This window comes from Zootoca vivipara, chromosome 7, assembly GCF_963506605.1.
Source record: "Zootoca vivipara chromosome 7, rZooViv1.1, whole genome shotgun sequence".
In the NCBI taxonomy this organism is placed as follows: domain Eukaryota; kingdom Metazoa; phylum Chordata; class Lepidosauria; order Squamata; family Lacertidae; genus Zootoca; species Zootoca vivipara.
In genome coordinates, this window is record NC_083282.1 from 45,078,298 (window position 1) to 45,094,951 (window position 16,654).

At 42.4% G+C, this 16,654-nt stretch overlaps 1 protein-coding gene across 3 annotated transcripts; it reads left to right on the forward strand.

The window, feature by feature from the left end:
• The first annotated feature begins 52 nt into the window (after positions 1 to 52).
• Positions 53 to 16,572, forward strand: LOC118088722 (myosin-7). 3 transcript variants are annotated; one of them, XM_035122711.2, is made up of 12 exons: positions 53 to 302; positions 932 to 1,097; positions 2,857 to 2,890; positions 3,647 to 3,807; positions 4,498 to 4,579; positions 5,182 to 5,362; positions 5,896 to 5,963; positions 6,105 to 6,181; positions 7,559 to 7,659; positions 9,911 to 10,005; positions 10,800 to 10,931; positions 11,830 to 16,572. In XM_035122711.2, the coding sequence occupies exons 2-12, from the start codon at positions 1,032 to 1,034 to the stop codon at positions 11,964 to 11,966; spliced, it is 1,134 nt and encodes a 377-aa protein (XP_034978602.1). In that variant the 5' UTR covers positions 53 to 302; positions 932 to 1,031; the 3' UTR covers positions 11,967 to 16,572. The 3 variants fall into 3 exon arrangements, with proteins under 3 accessions (XP_034978602.1, XP_034978603.1, XP_034978604.1); XM_035122713.2 differs by having other exon boundaries at positions 71 to 169; XM_035122712.2 differs by having other exon boundaries at positions 53 to 1,097.
• The last annotated feature ends 82 nt before the right edge of the window (positions 16,573 to 16,654 follow it).

Below are 16,654 nucleotides of genomic sequence, written 5' to 3' on the forward strand. Positions count from 1 at the left end.
TTTTTCCCGACACCCCCCGCTTTGGGGCGCGAAGAGCCTTTCGGGAAATGCAGTCCCGGTGACTTCCCCCCTCACAATAGCCGCCGGGCCTTACGGACTTTCCTCTCCAGAAACCTCCGCGGCGGAGCGGAAGGCGGAACCTGCCTCGGGGTTTTTAGCGGTTTCCGACGTGCGTGTTCGAATCCTTTGCCTTAGGAGAGGGGTTTGGCTGCGGGTCCAGGCAAGGCCGGCGCGGCTTTTCGGCCCCGACTCTCGATTCCCTTGGCCTCCGTTTGGTCGGCGCCCTGCAGTCGGGGCAGCCAGTGAGTGGGGCCTGGCTTGGATGTCCTCATAGCGGGGAGGCTGACGTGGTTCCTGAGCCAGCCCTCCAGACTGGAGCCCCCATCGGCCGTGGCTGGGTTGAGGCGGGCAGGGTGTTCCACGCTCCCTTGTGGGACCGGCCGAAGGAGCCCCTCTCGCCCAGCGCTCGAGAACGTGTCCTGGACACCAGGAAGCGACCTCCCAGGAGGGGCTGCTCTTGGCCGCAGTCTCTAGGGACAGGGGTGGGAAGAGGGTTGCTCTTGTAAAAAGAGGAGGCCTCCGCTTCCATTTCCCCTCTGCAGAAGAACTGCTTGGTTATCTCTAACCCCTAGAGAGCCGTGGTCTGTAGTTGAAAGACTTTATGGGCCTCCCGGAGCGTTGTGCTTTAGAGCTGTGCTCTTTAAACTGTTGGCGCAGTAGCTAAAAGGTGCTTGTGAATCTGCCCCAGAGATGATGGGTGTCTGATGCTGCATTTTTGTGTGTAATGTGAAGGAAACTTGTTAGTCAGTCTTTCTGCAAAAGTGTCTGGATTTCCAAGTCTGTACCTTCCCCACCCCACCCCTCCTTTGCTATGATGAGATTCAGCGTTGCACACGGGAGAAAAATAAACCGTCTCCTGCTGCTTTTGCAGGCGCTCTTCTCTCCTGCTGGGATTTCTTTCTAGCCAAGGACTCCTCCCAGGTTACAGTTGGGCAGCCAGTGAGTTTTTAAAACACCTTTTTGCTAACAGCATGGATTGGGACACACAGCTCAGCTCTCTCTTGACTGCAGCAGACAGCAACATGGCAAAAATTAAGGCAAGTTTTGTTTGGAGCAACATACTGGTTGAAGAAAAGTGTGTAGTGTATTTGAACAGGGGATGTTTGTTTGTTTGTTTACTTGTTTAGTCGTGTCCGACTCTTCGTGACCCCATGGTCACGCCAGGGGGATGTGTATGCTGCTAAATATTTAAAAGGTGATCACACCAAAGCTGTGTTCTGTAAGGGGGAAATGTGTTGATGATAGTTTCCAAGAACTAGTCATTAATAAAATATGCTGAGTGTTTTGCTGCCAATTGTTAAAGGTGGCTATTAATTATTATAGAGTTCCTTCAGAAGTGACTTGGTAGATGAATGTGGTAAGAGACATAAATGGCTAGTAGAGCCAGTACTGTAGTTCAGGCCTTTTGCACAAGGTGTTAAATTCAGATTGTACAGACTACAAAATGGTTAACCTATCATTTCTCCTCTAGTTTAACACTGCCATCTTTTATACAGTACTTTCTCCTTTGACATTGAGCCCTTGTAAATATACTGTACTGTACACTGAACTTCTTAAGCTTTGCCCAGGTTGTGGCAGGGACCGGAGCATGTAAGCCAAAACTGATTGTCATACTCCACTCATTCTTGGTTTTTTGTTTTTCTTTGTTAAAATGGGCTGCTATGCAATGTGATGTAATTATTTCAATTGGTCAGAGCCATCAGTCACGCTGAAATTGCAGGCTAGAAGGGGGAAAACCTTTTCTAGATGGGTTTGCACTTTTTTGAAAGATCAAGTTAATCACAGGGTTAATTCTGGACATGGTGTTGTCCTGGTGATGATGATAGCCTAAAGTGCCTTTTAGCAGCTTAAGCTAATATGCTAACTCTGCACTCATGTTAGAAGATACACCTAATCACTCTTATATATTGGTGGCCTTGAAATTAGATTATTTTAAGGCTGTGTGTGGGGCTACCCATGAAAATGGTTCAGAAACTTTAACTGCTGCAGAATTCTACTCTCCAATTTGTAATTCATGTGGTATCTATATTGGCTGCAAGTGCAGTTCTGGGTCCAGTTCAATACACAAATTTTAATCTACAACTGTCTAGAAGCCTCTTTCTCCCGTGAACTTTACTGATTTAAAGATTAATTTTAAAGTGTACCAGTGAAGCCGTGCTTCAAATTCTATCATGCAGGGAGGCTAGATGAGAAAAGCAGGGTTTTTCTGAGCTTTGGAGCTAACTTCTAAGAGCTGTTCATTTGACTCTGTTCCATGACATTCTGGATACAGCTAAAACCATTTTTGTGGGTTTTTAAAAATTTTGTTCTGCTTTTAGAAATGACCCTTAGTACCTGGGTTCTTGCTGATAAACTGTTTAGTTCTGGCCTTGTATTGCTATTGTAGTTTTGCTATTTTTAGCCTGTGATTTAAGGAAACCTTGACTATTTTGTAGACCAGTTTGGGTATGGCGGCTAAAAAGCAGCTTTGAAATCTTATAAATAAAGATATGGGAATGCTTCTTTGATCTTTGGCCAAGTTAGCAAATGACAGTGGCTTTAAGACATTGTGCAGATTTACAGTACTTTGCCCTGTGTATTTTACTGTCATATGTCCATTAAAGGCACTATAATGATGAATGAGAACATTTTGTCTTGCCAGTTCCTCTCCAAGTGTTTATGCAGTACTTTCTAACTTAAATTTCATGTAGCATCCCTCGGAAGCAATGTGCATTCATACATTCAAGTGTTAATCTTTTCACTGTTTATTCAAAACAGTGTTATAACTTTCTGTCCCATCTTCTGTTTTTGTTCCAGCAACGTCTGAACACTGCCAGCATCTCTTCCAAAGGTAAGAATGATTGGCCTGCCTTGTATAATTCTAAAGCACCTTTTGCAGAAAGAAACATCTCTTTAATACTTTGAATTTCTGAATTTTTGAGATTAGAGAGTATTTACTGATTCTAGTGTATATAAATCCTGGGAGCAAACAGTGAGAGAAGGCAATTGCCTTCATGTATTGCTTATAAGCACCTAGAGGCATCTAACTAATTGGCTGCTCCTGCAAACTGAATGAAAGGCTAGATAGAGCTGGGTCTGGTCCAGCAAGGTGATTCTTTGAACCTACACATCCACCCCCACCTCTGTTTTTTCCCTTTTCCAACTCTGACTTTGCTTTTAAAAAATGATAGTAAACTCACTTCTACACCATTGGTTGCTATTTATAAAAGTGCCTAATATGCATGAAGCAGGAAAGTATAACAAATTCCTGCCCAAATCACTGGGAGGTAGTATAAAAGGGGGAAAGTTAAAAGCCTACAATAATTAATTTATGAGTAGGGAGAGGGTTGGAATCCAATAGCCTCCCGAGAGAATATTTTAATTTCTTAAAAGTGAGAGAAAGAGGTAGCAAGCTGAATACTTAAAAGGAAAGAATTCCATACCAGGGGCTAAATTTCCAAGACCACACATGGACAAGAAATAGCACAGCGGAGTAGGCTGAATGGTGCAATGGAGGTGATTTAGAGAGGAAGCAATGTAGGTAGATACTTTTGTCAGTTTCCATACTAGGTGAACCAGTCAGGTTTGTTCCTTTCCATCCCAACAGCTGATCTCTTGCTAGACAGAATAAATACTGAGAGTGCTGTTCCGACTGAGCCACAGACTGGACCATCGCCCCTGCATTTCACATGTGGAGCTCACTCATGCTGTAGAATGGCTGCTGATGAGCTTTCTGCCATCAGCAAGCAATTGCATTCCCAAGCCCAGGTAAGTGAAGCTGCAAAGATGCAGAAGCTAATATGCTATGGTGTGGAGAAAAGCTTCATTAATACATCTGGATGCACACACCAGAAAAACCACATGCACATGAGAAGATAGTGCCATACAGTAGATAGTTGAACTTAAAGCAGACAGATCTGGGTTGTAAATTACTGTTTGGCCATAAAACTTACTGTGTGACCTTGGCCAGCCATTGTGCCTCAATTTAGTCTGCATCACAGGTTTGTTGTGAAGTTAGAATAGTGGGGAATTCCAACCTCTGCTCCTTGGAGGAAATGTGAGATTTAAATCATTTAACAAGAAATAATACATATTCTCAAACCAACAATTTGGTTAGGATTAGTTTTTCTAGTATACAGTGGAACCTCAGGTTACATACCGCCCTCCTTATGAATGCTTCGGGTAATGAGCTCCGCTAACCCAGAAGTAGATGCCCCTAGTTGCAAACTTTGCCCCGGGATGCGAGCGGAAGTCGCACGCCGGCAGCAGCAGGAGGCCCCATTAGTGAAAGCACGCCTCATGCTAAGAACGGTTTCGGCTTAAGAACGGACCTCCGGAACGAATTAACTTTGTAACCGGAGGTACCACTGTATTATGTTCCAACCTAAGGTTTTGAGGGCTCCTTGCTTCAATGGTATTTCTGTTCCCATGACTCTGGTCCTCCTTTCTTCCTCTTAGGTCATAGAGTCCCTCACCCAGGCAGTACATCGGCTGAAACAGGAGAAGGAACTGCAGCAGCGGAGTATCAGTCACCTAGAGGGTATGAGAGATTAGTCAAGTTTGGCATTGCCTCTGCAAGACTGCCCTTTCTCCCGTGACTGATCTGTTGAAACAAGTTTCACCTCTAAACCTAAAAGAGCACAAGTTTTATTTATTTTACTTAAAACGTGTATTTTTCCTTTTTGTATTAAAATGTTCAAAGCAGCTTACAATTACAGTTTGAGAAATATACAAGGTAAAAGCACAATATGGGAGAGAGCGTGCATGCACAGAAATTACCTCAGTTCAGGAGGTTTCAAACATCAACAACTCCCAAAAGAGTCATCTTTAGAAGCTGATGGGATGGAGCAGGGTGGACATAAAAAAAGTTCCCCATAGCTAGTGCAACTGCAGAGAGGGTTTGTGCTGCAGTCCAGCCTAACATAATTCATCACTGAGACATGAAGGAGAGCCCCTCCAGCAGATTTTAGTGAGTGATAATAATTACCACCCGTGGTATTCTGATGGGGGCAAACCTCTGTTGAATGTGGTTAACAGACTGCCGTGCACCAATGGTGAATGGGCATCAGTGTCACAGTATCTCCACAACAGCCAAGGGGAATACTGTTGGCTAATTTCGTCCTGTCCTACTTCATGTTGCAGAGGAGGTGGATCGACTGCAGCACAGTTCTCATGGCAGCTTAGACTCAGTGCTGGGAGTCAGGATGGAAGGGCTGAAGACTGAGTTCCGTAGCCTTCGGCAGCAAGTGTTTCAGAAGTCAGATGGTGACTGTACTCCTGATCCTTTTTCCAACCCTGGCATCATGCAAGATATGCGGGAGAGGTAAGCAATTGAGCTTTCTAGTGAAAGTAACTCTGCTTTATATACAGGGATGTTCGAGATGAGTGGGATAGTGTGGTGATGGACAAAGAACAGTACTTTTCCAAGTGTCAACTGCAGATCATTATTTGCTGGAAGAAAATTGGCATGTCATTTGCAATTTGAAAATGTCTTCAAAGACTTGAATGAACTGTGCCCTCTGCCAAGTTTTCTTGAATGGGGTTGCTGCTGTGCTGGGAAGAATAACAGTTGCTGTTCTAATAACCACTTGCTTGTAGTGAATTGTGTTACCTGAGTGGACCCCTGTAGGTTAGCAATATTTTTTTCACTGATTTCTAGCCTGTAGAAAGCCAACAATGCAAGCTTGAGCTCTATCTTACCATTTCTCTGGGAATAGAATGGCATGGGGCCAATTCCATAAATTTCAAAACTGTTAATGTTTTAAAACAGCTGAATTTGGAATGGACTTCGCAGTAAATCCAGAAAAGTGAATCCCTGTTGTCTTAATTCTGTTCCTAATTTCCTTCTTACTCTAGTAAGAAAATCTTGTGGCAAGAATATAAATGCATCAGAAGAGAGATGGAACATCTGAAGCACAAACTAGGCAAGTACTACTTGATGCTCCTGCTCCCCTGGCCTCTTTGCTGTAATAACTATTGGGATAAAGGCTATGTGCCCTGTGGGCCTCATTGGGAAGAGAGAAATATGTGCAGAATTGAGAAAATGACATTATTGCACCCTTTAGATCAACAAGAGGATGATCTGTTCCACCAAGTGTCTGCAACTGATGAGATAAAGAAGACTCAAAGAAGATACTGTCAGGTACGTTGTTAAGAAGGTTCCCTGCTGCTACCCATTCACTTTGTGCTAGTAGTCCTAAGCCCAGCATGGAACATGAAGGGGGGATGCAGTCCTTACCCCAGATATCTAAAATATATTAGACAGACAAGACAGAGATGACTGAAACATTAGAGCAAGATTACACTATACCTGCAAGCTAAATGACTCTAGCCCAAGGGTGAGGAACCTTTTTTTACTTTATTTGGCACCTCCTTGCAGGTCAACAACCTACCCATCAATTACATGACATGTTTCATGATTGACAGGTGAGTGTCCTGCCCACTTGTAAAAATCCTTGTGTCCAGGAGTAAATGAAGAAAGGGCCATTTTGCAAGCAAAGGCCTTTTCCCGCATGCTCTCTGCCTTGGCTTGTGAAAACTCTCTTCCTTTCTTTCAATGCTCACAAAAAGCACCTTCCTTTTGGCTTGGCTTGACTGTGGCGCCTGCTCATACAGCCAACATGAGAAGGAGTTAACCTTTGCTCATCAGCTGAGAAGTAAAGGGCTGCAAGTACCGTACCTGTTTGTGCAGCCAAGGCAGAATTGAACCCTGCCCACCTGACAATCAGCTGATGCCACTTGGATTTTTCAGGAGATTGACTGGTGGGCATGGTTGGTGGAAAATAGCCTGGTTGGCCAAGATTTGCCCCACCCGCTTCTCTAGCAAATATTCAGTTCAAGAAGTAGTCGTTCACCTTTGATGCCACTTGTTTAAATACTCTTCCTTCCCTAATAATGGTTTCTTAAGCTATGGAAAGATTCCTGAACTGTAGCCACCACTATTAAAATAGAGTGTGGGCTTAGAGCAAACAAACCACTACTGTATTGGGAAGTAATGATTTAACCTTGGCTTCAAATTGTGAGGTTTTATTTGGAGACAAACCAGAAGTGCTGGTTTGAATGCAAAATGATTTCATTGTTTGTTTTGTTCATGGAAGGAGGAGTGAAGTGGGAGGGTTACAGCTGTATACACAGATGCTTAGCTTGTGCACAGCCTAATTTACTTAAACATAGTTAATGACTTAGTGCTGCTTCCAAACATTGTGGAAACTTGTGGGCACCTCTTAAGGCCATTATACCACTGTGCTGTGCTTCCCTAGCCTGGAAAAACCAGTGCAGTGGTATTAGGAATATGGTCATGTGTGTTTGGCATTCTGCTTCTGTCTGTGGGTATATGTTAATCTCTGCAGAAGAATACATGAGTGGGAAACTATGGATATACTTAAAAACTTAAAAACAAGCAAATACCCAAAACACTCCCTGCCTATGTTTTTTTTGGGGGGGGGAGATTTCTTTTAAAAACAAAATGAACCCTAAAAGCCTAGGTTAAAACCATAGTTATCTGTCTTCTTATTCCCAGATGCTGGAAGATCTGACGGACAGTCATAAAGCTCAGACTAAGGATTTGGACAAAGCTAGGAATGAGGCCCAGAGCACTCAGAAGGAACTTAGTCATGTCAAGTAGGGAAACACATGTTATGCTGTTTGTGCTTCACTTGATAGCTGCCTGTGGTTCGATGCAGGATTGAGACGTGCATGGTTGCTAAATTATTACCACTGTTTCTCTCATTCAAAAATGGTGTTGTAGATCAGGGGTCCCAAAACTAAGGCCCGGGGGCCAAATCCGGCCCAATCGCCTTCCAAATCTGGCCCGCGGACAGTCCGGGAATCAGCATGCTTTTACATGAGTAGAATGTGTTCTTTTATTTAAAATGCATCTCTGGGTTATTTGTGGGGCATAGGAATTCATATATATATATATATATATATATATATATATATATATATATATATATATTTCAAAATATAGTCCGGCCCCCCACATGGTCTGAGGGGCAGTGGACCGGCCCCCTGCTGAAAAAGTTTGCTGACCCCTGTTGTAGATGGTTGTAAACAATTGTCCACCAGAGGGCCTCCTATTCATAGCATTAGCCTCCAAAAAGGCAATGATGAGACAGGAATCTTTGAAGGTGCTGCGCAAAGCTAGCAGTTTGCTTTCTTCCCAGACCAGACTTCCCCAAAATGGGGCCTTCCAGAGGTTTTGATCTAATTCCTGACCAGACAGGATGGTACCAGGTTGAGGAAGGCTGCCCTAGTCAACCAATGGTTTGGATGTTTCCCATCCCCTTCTCCCCACAGCCACATGACACCCCAGCCCTGGCCCAAACAACTTCTGTGTAGGGTCAGTTCTTCATGAGCAATGTGAAATGGGACTGCTGGGGAAAAGAGAAAGGGAAGCGTTCCTTCTATTAACTTTACATTGAGCCCATTGAGATCAATCCTGGTTTGGGGTGATTCACCCATCCCACATTGCTCAAGAGGGCTCCTGACCTCCCAGACTGACTTTTCAGGGAGCACAGGTGGATGGAGAAGGCAGGAAACTTTCCTTCTGTGAACTTCCTTAAGTTAGCTTGGGAACGAGCCCAGTGAATTTGATGATACAGTTGGTGCTGTTTAGAGAGTTCACAAACATGCCAACATGCTACCTCTGTCCACTACTTCCTGTTTCTGTCCCCTTTCATTGAGATTAAGTATTTGCTTTTTTGCATTACTGCATTTTATAGCTTTTGCTTTGAATTGTAAGAACCTAAGGGCCTTGCTGGTTCAGACTAGAGGTCTGACTGGTCCAGCATTCTGTTTTTGCAGTGATCAACCAGTAGGGATGGACAGAGATGTCAATTTCAGTTTCCTGTTTTTCCAGACTTAAGTTCAGTTCTTCACATTTCTACATCAGTTTTCATCTCCACCCCCCCCAAAAAAAACCCCCATGAAAATTAATCAGAGTGTTAGTGTGATTTTATTTATTAAGTAATATGTACATTCAATATGCAATGTTGCATAATATATATTTGCATGTTATTTTCCATAACATATGCATTTGTATGCACACTTTACCTTAGTATGTGCATTTTTGTACACATTACTGGCCTGGGGAACTGCATTGCAAAAATCGGAGAAGCACAAATTGGGAAAGATGGTTGGATTTCAGTTCTCATATTTGTTTGGGAAATGTGAATTAGATAAGGTTGCCTTTGAATGCAAAGTGAATAGAATTTCTTCCGCAACCTTATCAATTAGATGGCTATGGGAAATCCACAAGTGTAGGACATGAGTTCAATAGCACTTTCCTGCATGTGATCTGGGACTGGAGGTAGTACATAGCCATCATGACTTAGTACCCATTGATAATCTTATCATCCATGAACTGCAGTGTGCTTCGAACTTATAAGAGGGGATGTACTGAGTGGCACAGTACATGTCCATTTCCTAGCATTCATCTCATGGGAATGAAGGAACATTCTCCAGCAATTATCACCCAGATTCAGAGTCACATTATAGTGGTTTGAGTTCAGAGGATCAAACTCTTTTCTCTCTGGTTCCTCTTATTTCCCTGTGTTCCTCCAAAACCTATGAATTATTCTAAGTAAGCAACGCCAGAGAAGCCATTGAATCTATCATTGAAATAAACTCAGCTTCTGTGTCACAGAAGTCAGTCATGGCTTGCTTTTCATTAGCTCATCAAGCTGAAGGCTTGATTATTTCACTGCCTACGGGTACTTCTGGACATTAAGTGAATTGCGCAGAGCTGTTACCAGCTTACTTGACTGTGTCGCTCAGATTTATGAGGTGCAAGAGTACCTCATCTCTTATAAATATGTTTTTTCCGTCTGCGCTAATAATTTTTGTGGGCTTTTGCATTTGTTTTAACCAGAACTACAATTACTGACCTAAAAGAACAGGTGAAAGGTCTGCACTTGGAGGATGAACACTGCGCTAGTCCACTAAGAGACAAAAACCTCCGTCTAAGTAAGTACTTATTCTTAGAACACCTGGCACTGAGAGCATCTCTGGTTAGGACAATGGGTGCACATGGGAAGTGTGGCACGAGGGCTCGTTTTACTGCAAGTTTGTGTACTGGGCAGCTGCTGCACATCCATTTGTCTTGTTGCAAAATAAGCACTCAGATACATGAAAGAGTATTCGCTTTTTGCTATGGATATATTAACTTTGTGAAGGAAAATATAACGTTGTGTAAAATGGCCCTCATTGTACCAGTGTTGCTTCAGCACAACCCATTAGACTCTCATCTTCAGCTGTGAAATATTCTGCTCCTGTAAAAAAATATACGTGGTCAGAAAAGCAGTTCATTTTTCTCAGTTTTACTAATTTTGGGAGGAATTCAGTGTCACATTATGTCAGCTTACCAGGTGGAATGATTCCCCCTCTCCTTCCCCCATGCCTTGACCTGGGACTTCTCCCAACGCTGCTGAAACCGATTTCAGGAGAGCTGGGGAAAAGATAAGCCCCCTTGCACAGGCTTCCACTGACAGGACTTGTAAGGTGGATCCTGCCCTATGTATGCATGACACTTTCCACGGATAGACCAGGTGCCAGCCATATTTTAAATGGAAATAATAAAGTTCTTAATTAGAAAAAAGTTTACTTGCATTGCATACATGGTCTTGTCTTGTATTGTGGGACTTTGGACAGTAAGGGCAAGCTCAGTTATTTACTAAGTTGTAAACATTGCTTTGAGACAAAGCTCAGCATTTTAAGTGAGCTGCTAGTCTCTCTAATCTGCCTTGAACTTTGTCCCCTAGGAAAAAAGAGAGTTTTGCTGCATGATGCTACCTTGTCATCCCTTCTCAGTGACGATTCAGCTTCTGAGTTCAGTCTCACAGATGTCAGCTCAGATGAACTTTTTAGTGAATCAGAGATTGCACAACTTGCTGGTGAGCCTGGGTGTAACTGTCACACTCTGAAATATTTACTGAAACCATTACCTAGTGATTGTTCTGGGGCTGTGAGGTTTATCTCTAAAAGTTTTTATTCTGAATTGCAGCATTGCAAGAGTACCCTGGAAAAGGAACGGATTGATACTGAAAATACTACTTGCTGTGTTTACTTTTCTTCTGTTTCTGAAATATCAAAGCCCATATTGCAGCACATAGAGGAACTCTCAGTTTTGAGAATAAAGGGATTAACATTCTTGTTGGGGGAATTCTTACCCTATTTCATTAAGATGCTTAAGATTCTTGTGCACAGATTCTCTTTAAACCTCTTTGTACTTTCCTTTTTCTCTACCCTAATCCTAGTGACTCAGTCTTTCTGAAGGAAGCTGCTACATTTCCTCTGTTTTCTGTTCTGGTGCCCTCAAAGTGTTTTCAAGGATGTTTACTAGAGCTGTTTCCCTCTGTAGAGTCTTTTTTTGCCAACATATTTTTCACATCCGAGCTCATGCCTAGGGGATGAGCCAAATAATCCTTTGGGTTTTGTAAAGGGAAACCAATCACTCCATAGTTGGGTGCTTGAAGGCTCTTCTGAAGCTCTTGACAAATGGGTTTGACACTACTTGTAATAAATATGAAAGTGCAGCTTATAGATATACTGACTGCTGGCTCAATGGTGATGCTTGTGGGTGACTGAATACAAGACTTAACATCTGTACACGTGTTGGTCCTGTAAGACAACACTTTGTTTATTAAAATGTTAATGTATGGAAAAATAAAAAGATGCTGCTGCATAGTAGCTCAGAAACGTGGTCTACCAGTTTTCTTTATTTTCTTTTTGCAAAACGTTATAACAACAACCACAAAATAGTCAGCTAATTACTTTGTATTGTACTTGTAGATGACAAGATTTCCATACCAGGCTTGAAGCTGGAAAAGAAGACCCCTGGAGGGGCAGCTAGTGGCACGCTGGACACAGAAGACCTCAGCAGTGTCCTGACTGACACTCCTCCTGAGCTCAACTCGAGTGACCTTTAAAACTTCACCTAAGGATTGCCTCGTTCTTTCTAATGAGAAAACAAATTAAAGAGCAGAGAAACATATGTACTGTTCTCCCACACACTCAGCTGCCTTTTGTACAGATGCAACATTGAGGTAGAATGACAGTATTAACCTCAACCTGGTGATATTAGCACATGCAAGTACGATGCGGGGGGCTGAAATCATTTATTTGAGAAGGGTGTGTTGTGTATATATATGTTCTGGTCAGAGATTTCCCAGTCTCCCTTTCTGGAAAAGGAACAATTGAATTCCTGGTCCCTGTGTGTGTGATATGGATCGTGTCTGCCAGCTTCAAGGAACTGATTATTCTCAGCACTCATAATTTTCAGTGTTTAAATACTAAAATGAAATATTGAGGCTGAGCTGTAAGAGAAAATATTCTGGTAAGCAATCCACTTTAACCCAGATTCTGTTAATCCAGGCTTCCTCAACCTCAGCCCTCCATATGTTTTTGGCCTACAATGCCCATGATCCCTAGCTAGCAGGACCAGTGGTCAGGGATGATGGGAATTGTAAGTCTCAAAACATCTGGAGGGCCACGATTGAGGAAGCCTGTGCTAATCTGTGTCACGGTGCGTGCCAGCACAATAGCTCCTGATTCAGCACTGAGACAAAACCAGCAGTGATGGAAAGAGTCCACTGAAGAAGGGAGCCTATAGTATGTTAAACTCCTTTGGCAAGTCACTGATGTGCCACATTAGCAGTTGACTAGGATAGGCTGTGTGATGAGATACCCAAGGGAAAGAAACCTGTGGGGAGCATTCTTTTATCTGGAAAATACTTTGTGCAGCTAACTTTTTTTCCCCTTGCCGGTTGAACTGCTGGTGAACTATGATTTCCAGTGACCTAAAGTGGTCTGAGTAATAGTGGCATTAGTGTTTCTGAATTTTGGATCAGGTGGCAAAGCATTATGTAGTTCAATGCATTAGTTAAATATTCTTCATATCTCTGGTCCTTTCTTGGAATAAGGAGCAGAACTAGAGCAGAACTTGGAATAAGGAGCAGAACCAGAGAGTCCTGGTTGCCTTCTCAGTTTTCAGAACTTTATTGAAACGAGATTACACAACTGATCTTAAAAAAAAAGCTTTCAAACTAAGTTAGAAGCTCACATAGACTGAGATCCATCAACCACCTGCTAGCCAAGACGTATAGGAAATGCATATAGTAAAACCCGTGTTTTTTATTATTATTATTTGAAAGGCAGCTGTGGAATGCTGCCATTTTGAGCAGAGGAGTATTGGGCAATGTGACTGCCAACTATTTGTTTCAAAAATGCCCCCTAACTATTCTACACACACATACATAGCTCCAGATGCAGAAAACCTGTGGATGGCAATACTTAGTGGAAACAACTAATGCAAGGAAAATGTTAAGCAGCTCCCATTACTCCTCTCCTCACACTTGCAGCCTCCACATTAAAAATAAATAGGGCTTCATTGCATTAATTTGCTGCACAAAATATACCTTCTGCCATAGCTTTGTTGGTGGGGAATCACTCACTACTTGTGGGCTACCTGCTGCTCTTCAGCACAATTAGGATAATGAGAATGTGTAGCAGTTGGCACATGCTTCCCTACTGTCTCAGTTGACTGTTTTCTTGCCTTGGTAGTAAGTTGTACTACATACCAGTGAAAAGAGCAGCCTATTCACCCACTGTATTGAGCAAAGGTGATCCCGTCTACCTCAACATTCTAAAATTCTTAAAGTTATGGAGAAGATCTTCAGGTCTGGACCTGGTAACTCTTGTGAAAACTGGAATTATATGACAGACCTGCATGAGTAAGTGTTAAAAGCTTTCCTGTACAGTTATTCTGAAACACCTGGTCTGGACTTTCAGAAGACTGGGTGCCAGTTTACTGATCTGGAATCGCATCAATGGCTGCTGCTTCCTCCCTTGTCAATGCCTGAATTAAAAGCTCAAACCTGTTACAACTGATAAAGTTCCCCATCTTATTCAGACAATATAGTGTAGCAGCTGGAGGTGGTGTGTATAACACATTAGAACATTAAGTAAAGTGTGTCTCCTACTACCCCCACCCCAAAATACAAAACCAACTAGGGAAGCCTGTGTTAAGTGGAATCCCTCAAAGGGCCATATGCAGTAGACAGCATGTCCAATTTCTGGGTAAAAACACTTCAGAAGGAAAAACGATTAACGGCAAGGGGAGGGGAATTAGCCCACAGGGGATTAAATCAACAGATGCTCCATAATAGTTCAAAGGGTGCTGGCAAGCAGTGATTGCTCCTAGAGCTTATTAGTTCTGGGCTGCTCATACACACTGGTTTGTTTTTAGGGCTGGAGAAATGTAGGCTGAGAAGTCTTTAATGACCTCTAGACAGCAGTTTGTCACAAAGCATGTACTGTAACTGACTGTATTTGTGGGACCAAATCGTGTGTATTCACCAACAAATTTGACTCTGCTCAGCTGATGGAACACTGGGTTTTGCTGGAACTTAAACTTTTTATAAATGGAAATGAATAAAAAATTGTGGTAACCAAATTACTTTTCGGTCTGTTCTGCTTTAGTCTGTCTTTGCATTGTAATCAACTATTGTAGAGAATACTTGTACAACCATAGGATAGTGCTCATGTAGAACTTACATTATATCATAAATTTAAATTTTACTACTTATTGTAGAACAAAATATTAGCTCTTTAGTCCACTATCTTGACATGTATTAGGATGCATTCTGGTTATAGAGGAAGCAGCACTGGCATATATACTTTAGGAAAGATGGCTCCTTATGGGCTGTCTGCCCCAAACTTCTTTGTTGCCTGTACTACAGTATTCTGTTAATATGAAGAGAGAAACACAAGAAGATGCCACCTGGGGCTGCTGACCTATAACAATGTCAAAACAAGCTCATTGCTGCTAAAGGGACAAACTCAGCTTTGTAAGGGAATTTGACTAAAAGCAAAATGACCCTTGATGCCCATGGGGCAGACAATACTAACATTTTAGAACAGTTTAACTCTAAAAGAGGCCTGTCCAGGAAAGTTTGAAACATATAGGTTGTGTTTTTGTTTTGTTTTTTGCTTTAGTGAAAGCAAAATCTAGAGATGAGAGCTGATGAGGTTAATGGATGCAGCGGGCATATTTCTCATTTAAAACTTGGCTGCTAAGCCTCTGCTGGGGGGGAAATGGAGCTTTACATGAGGTTTGTGACCTTTTAAGCATCTTTAAAAATAAAACAAATCTGAGTATGCGTATTGGCTTGAAATTTTAAAAAAACACCTGTGGTTGCTTTTACTAAGTGATGTCATAATAATAGCCTTGTTATTATGTAACACCATGAGGCTAGCTAACCTAGATTCCAGTGCTTTGGTTTGCTGTGCTTTAAAGGTGAACTACAGAAGAAGAATAGAATCTGGGCTTGCAGGGACCCCCTGACTGAGCCATGAATTATCAAGGGCATTTACATTAATGTTAAGTTATCCATTCAACTATATAACAATAAAGAGGATTCTCTCAGGCTCCTTCAGGGACAATAGTATGTTGTCCTCTTTAAATTACCTTTTAAGACTCTTATAAACAACTTTCTCAACTGCATCTCTCTCTGCAAACTGAATCTCAAATCAATGCTTTTAGAGACCAAAGTACTTAAGGAGCTCCCAAATGACACCTCTTCATTTTTGCAGTGATATAGCTTGATCACACAAGCAAATGACATAGTTGGAATGGTGAGAGTTGCAGGGATGCTAAAGGGGCAGTATGTAAAAAGGGGTGGCCCACAATCCCTTGCATTATGATGCAGGGCTGGTAGGATACAAAGATGGGCTTGTTCAGGTCAGTTACTTGGCTTGACAAAATATGTCTGGCCAGTGCTGCCTGTAAACTAATAGTGCAGTAATATTACTTTAAGCCCAAACTACATGTTTTTCCAGAGCAGTAGCTAAGGCCTGCTTCACACATTATAGTGTGATGAACATTTTGCTGCCATGTGTACATACAATAGGAAGTCACAGTTGCTCCTGACTCCCTGCATCTGTAATGCATGAATGATGTAAAATGGAACGGGCTGTTCAGCCCTCTGTGTGTTGTGGTGTTCCTCTTTTACATGACCTCTTCCTTTAAAGAGCCCAGGGTAAAGCACATGGTTCTTCTTAAACATCTTGCCTTCAAGATGGGCAATTCTGGGATTGAGATTGGTCCAGGATCATCCAGTGAGGCTCATGGCTGTGTGTGTGGTTGAACTCAGGTCTCCTTACTCCTAATTCTGCACTAACCCCTACAATATGCAGGCTCTCAAGTTATGATCTTCCCTGGTACTCAAAGGGTTCCATCTCTTCCCTACTGAAATTAGACTTGAGGAAATTTAACTATCTCTCCAACTGCATTCTCCAAGATCATACTCCCAATTAAGGGGGGGGAGCATTAATGCTTAGATGGTGGCATGGGGAGGAAAGTGAGTATTCCTGCATCTGTGTGGTGCCTACAAAAGCTTCACCAGTTAGCATTTGTATACCCATAAAGACTGGCAACCCCTGCTCTAGATATACCTGAAGTCCAAGTTGACTCACATTAGTTGACTCACACTAATGTACTACATTGCAGAACACCCGTGTGTGTGTGTGTGTGTGTGTGTGTGTGTGTGTGCAAAAAAACAAGTTCTGTTGAGTTCAATGTGCCTTGTGCCCAGAAAATTGGCGATAGGATTGCTGC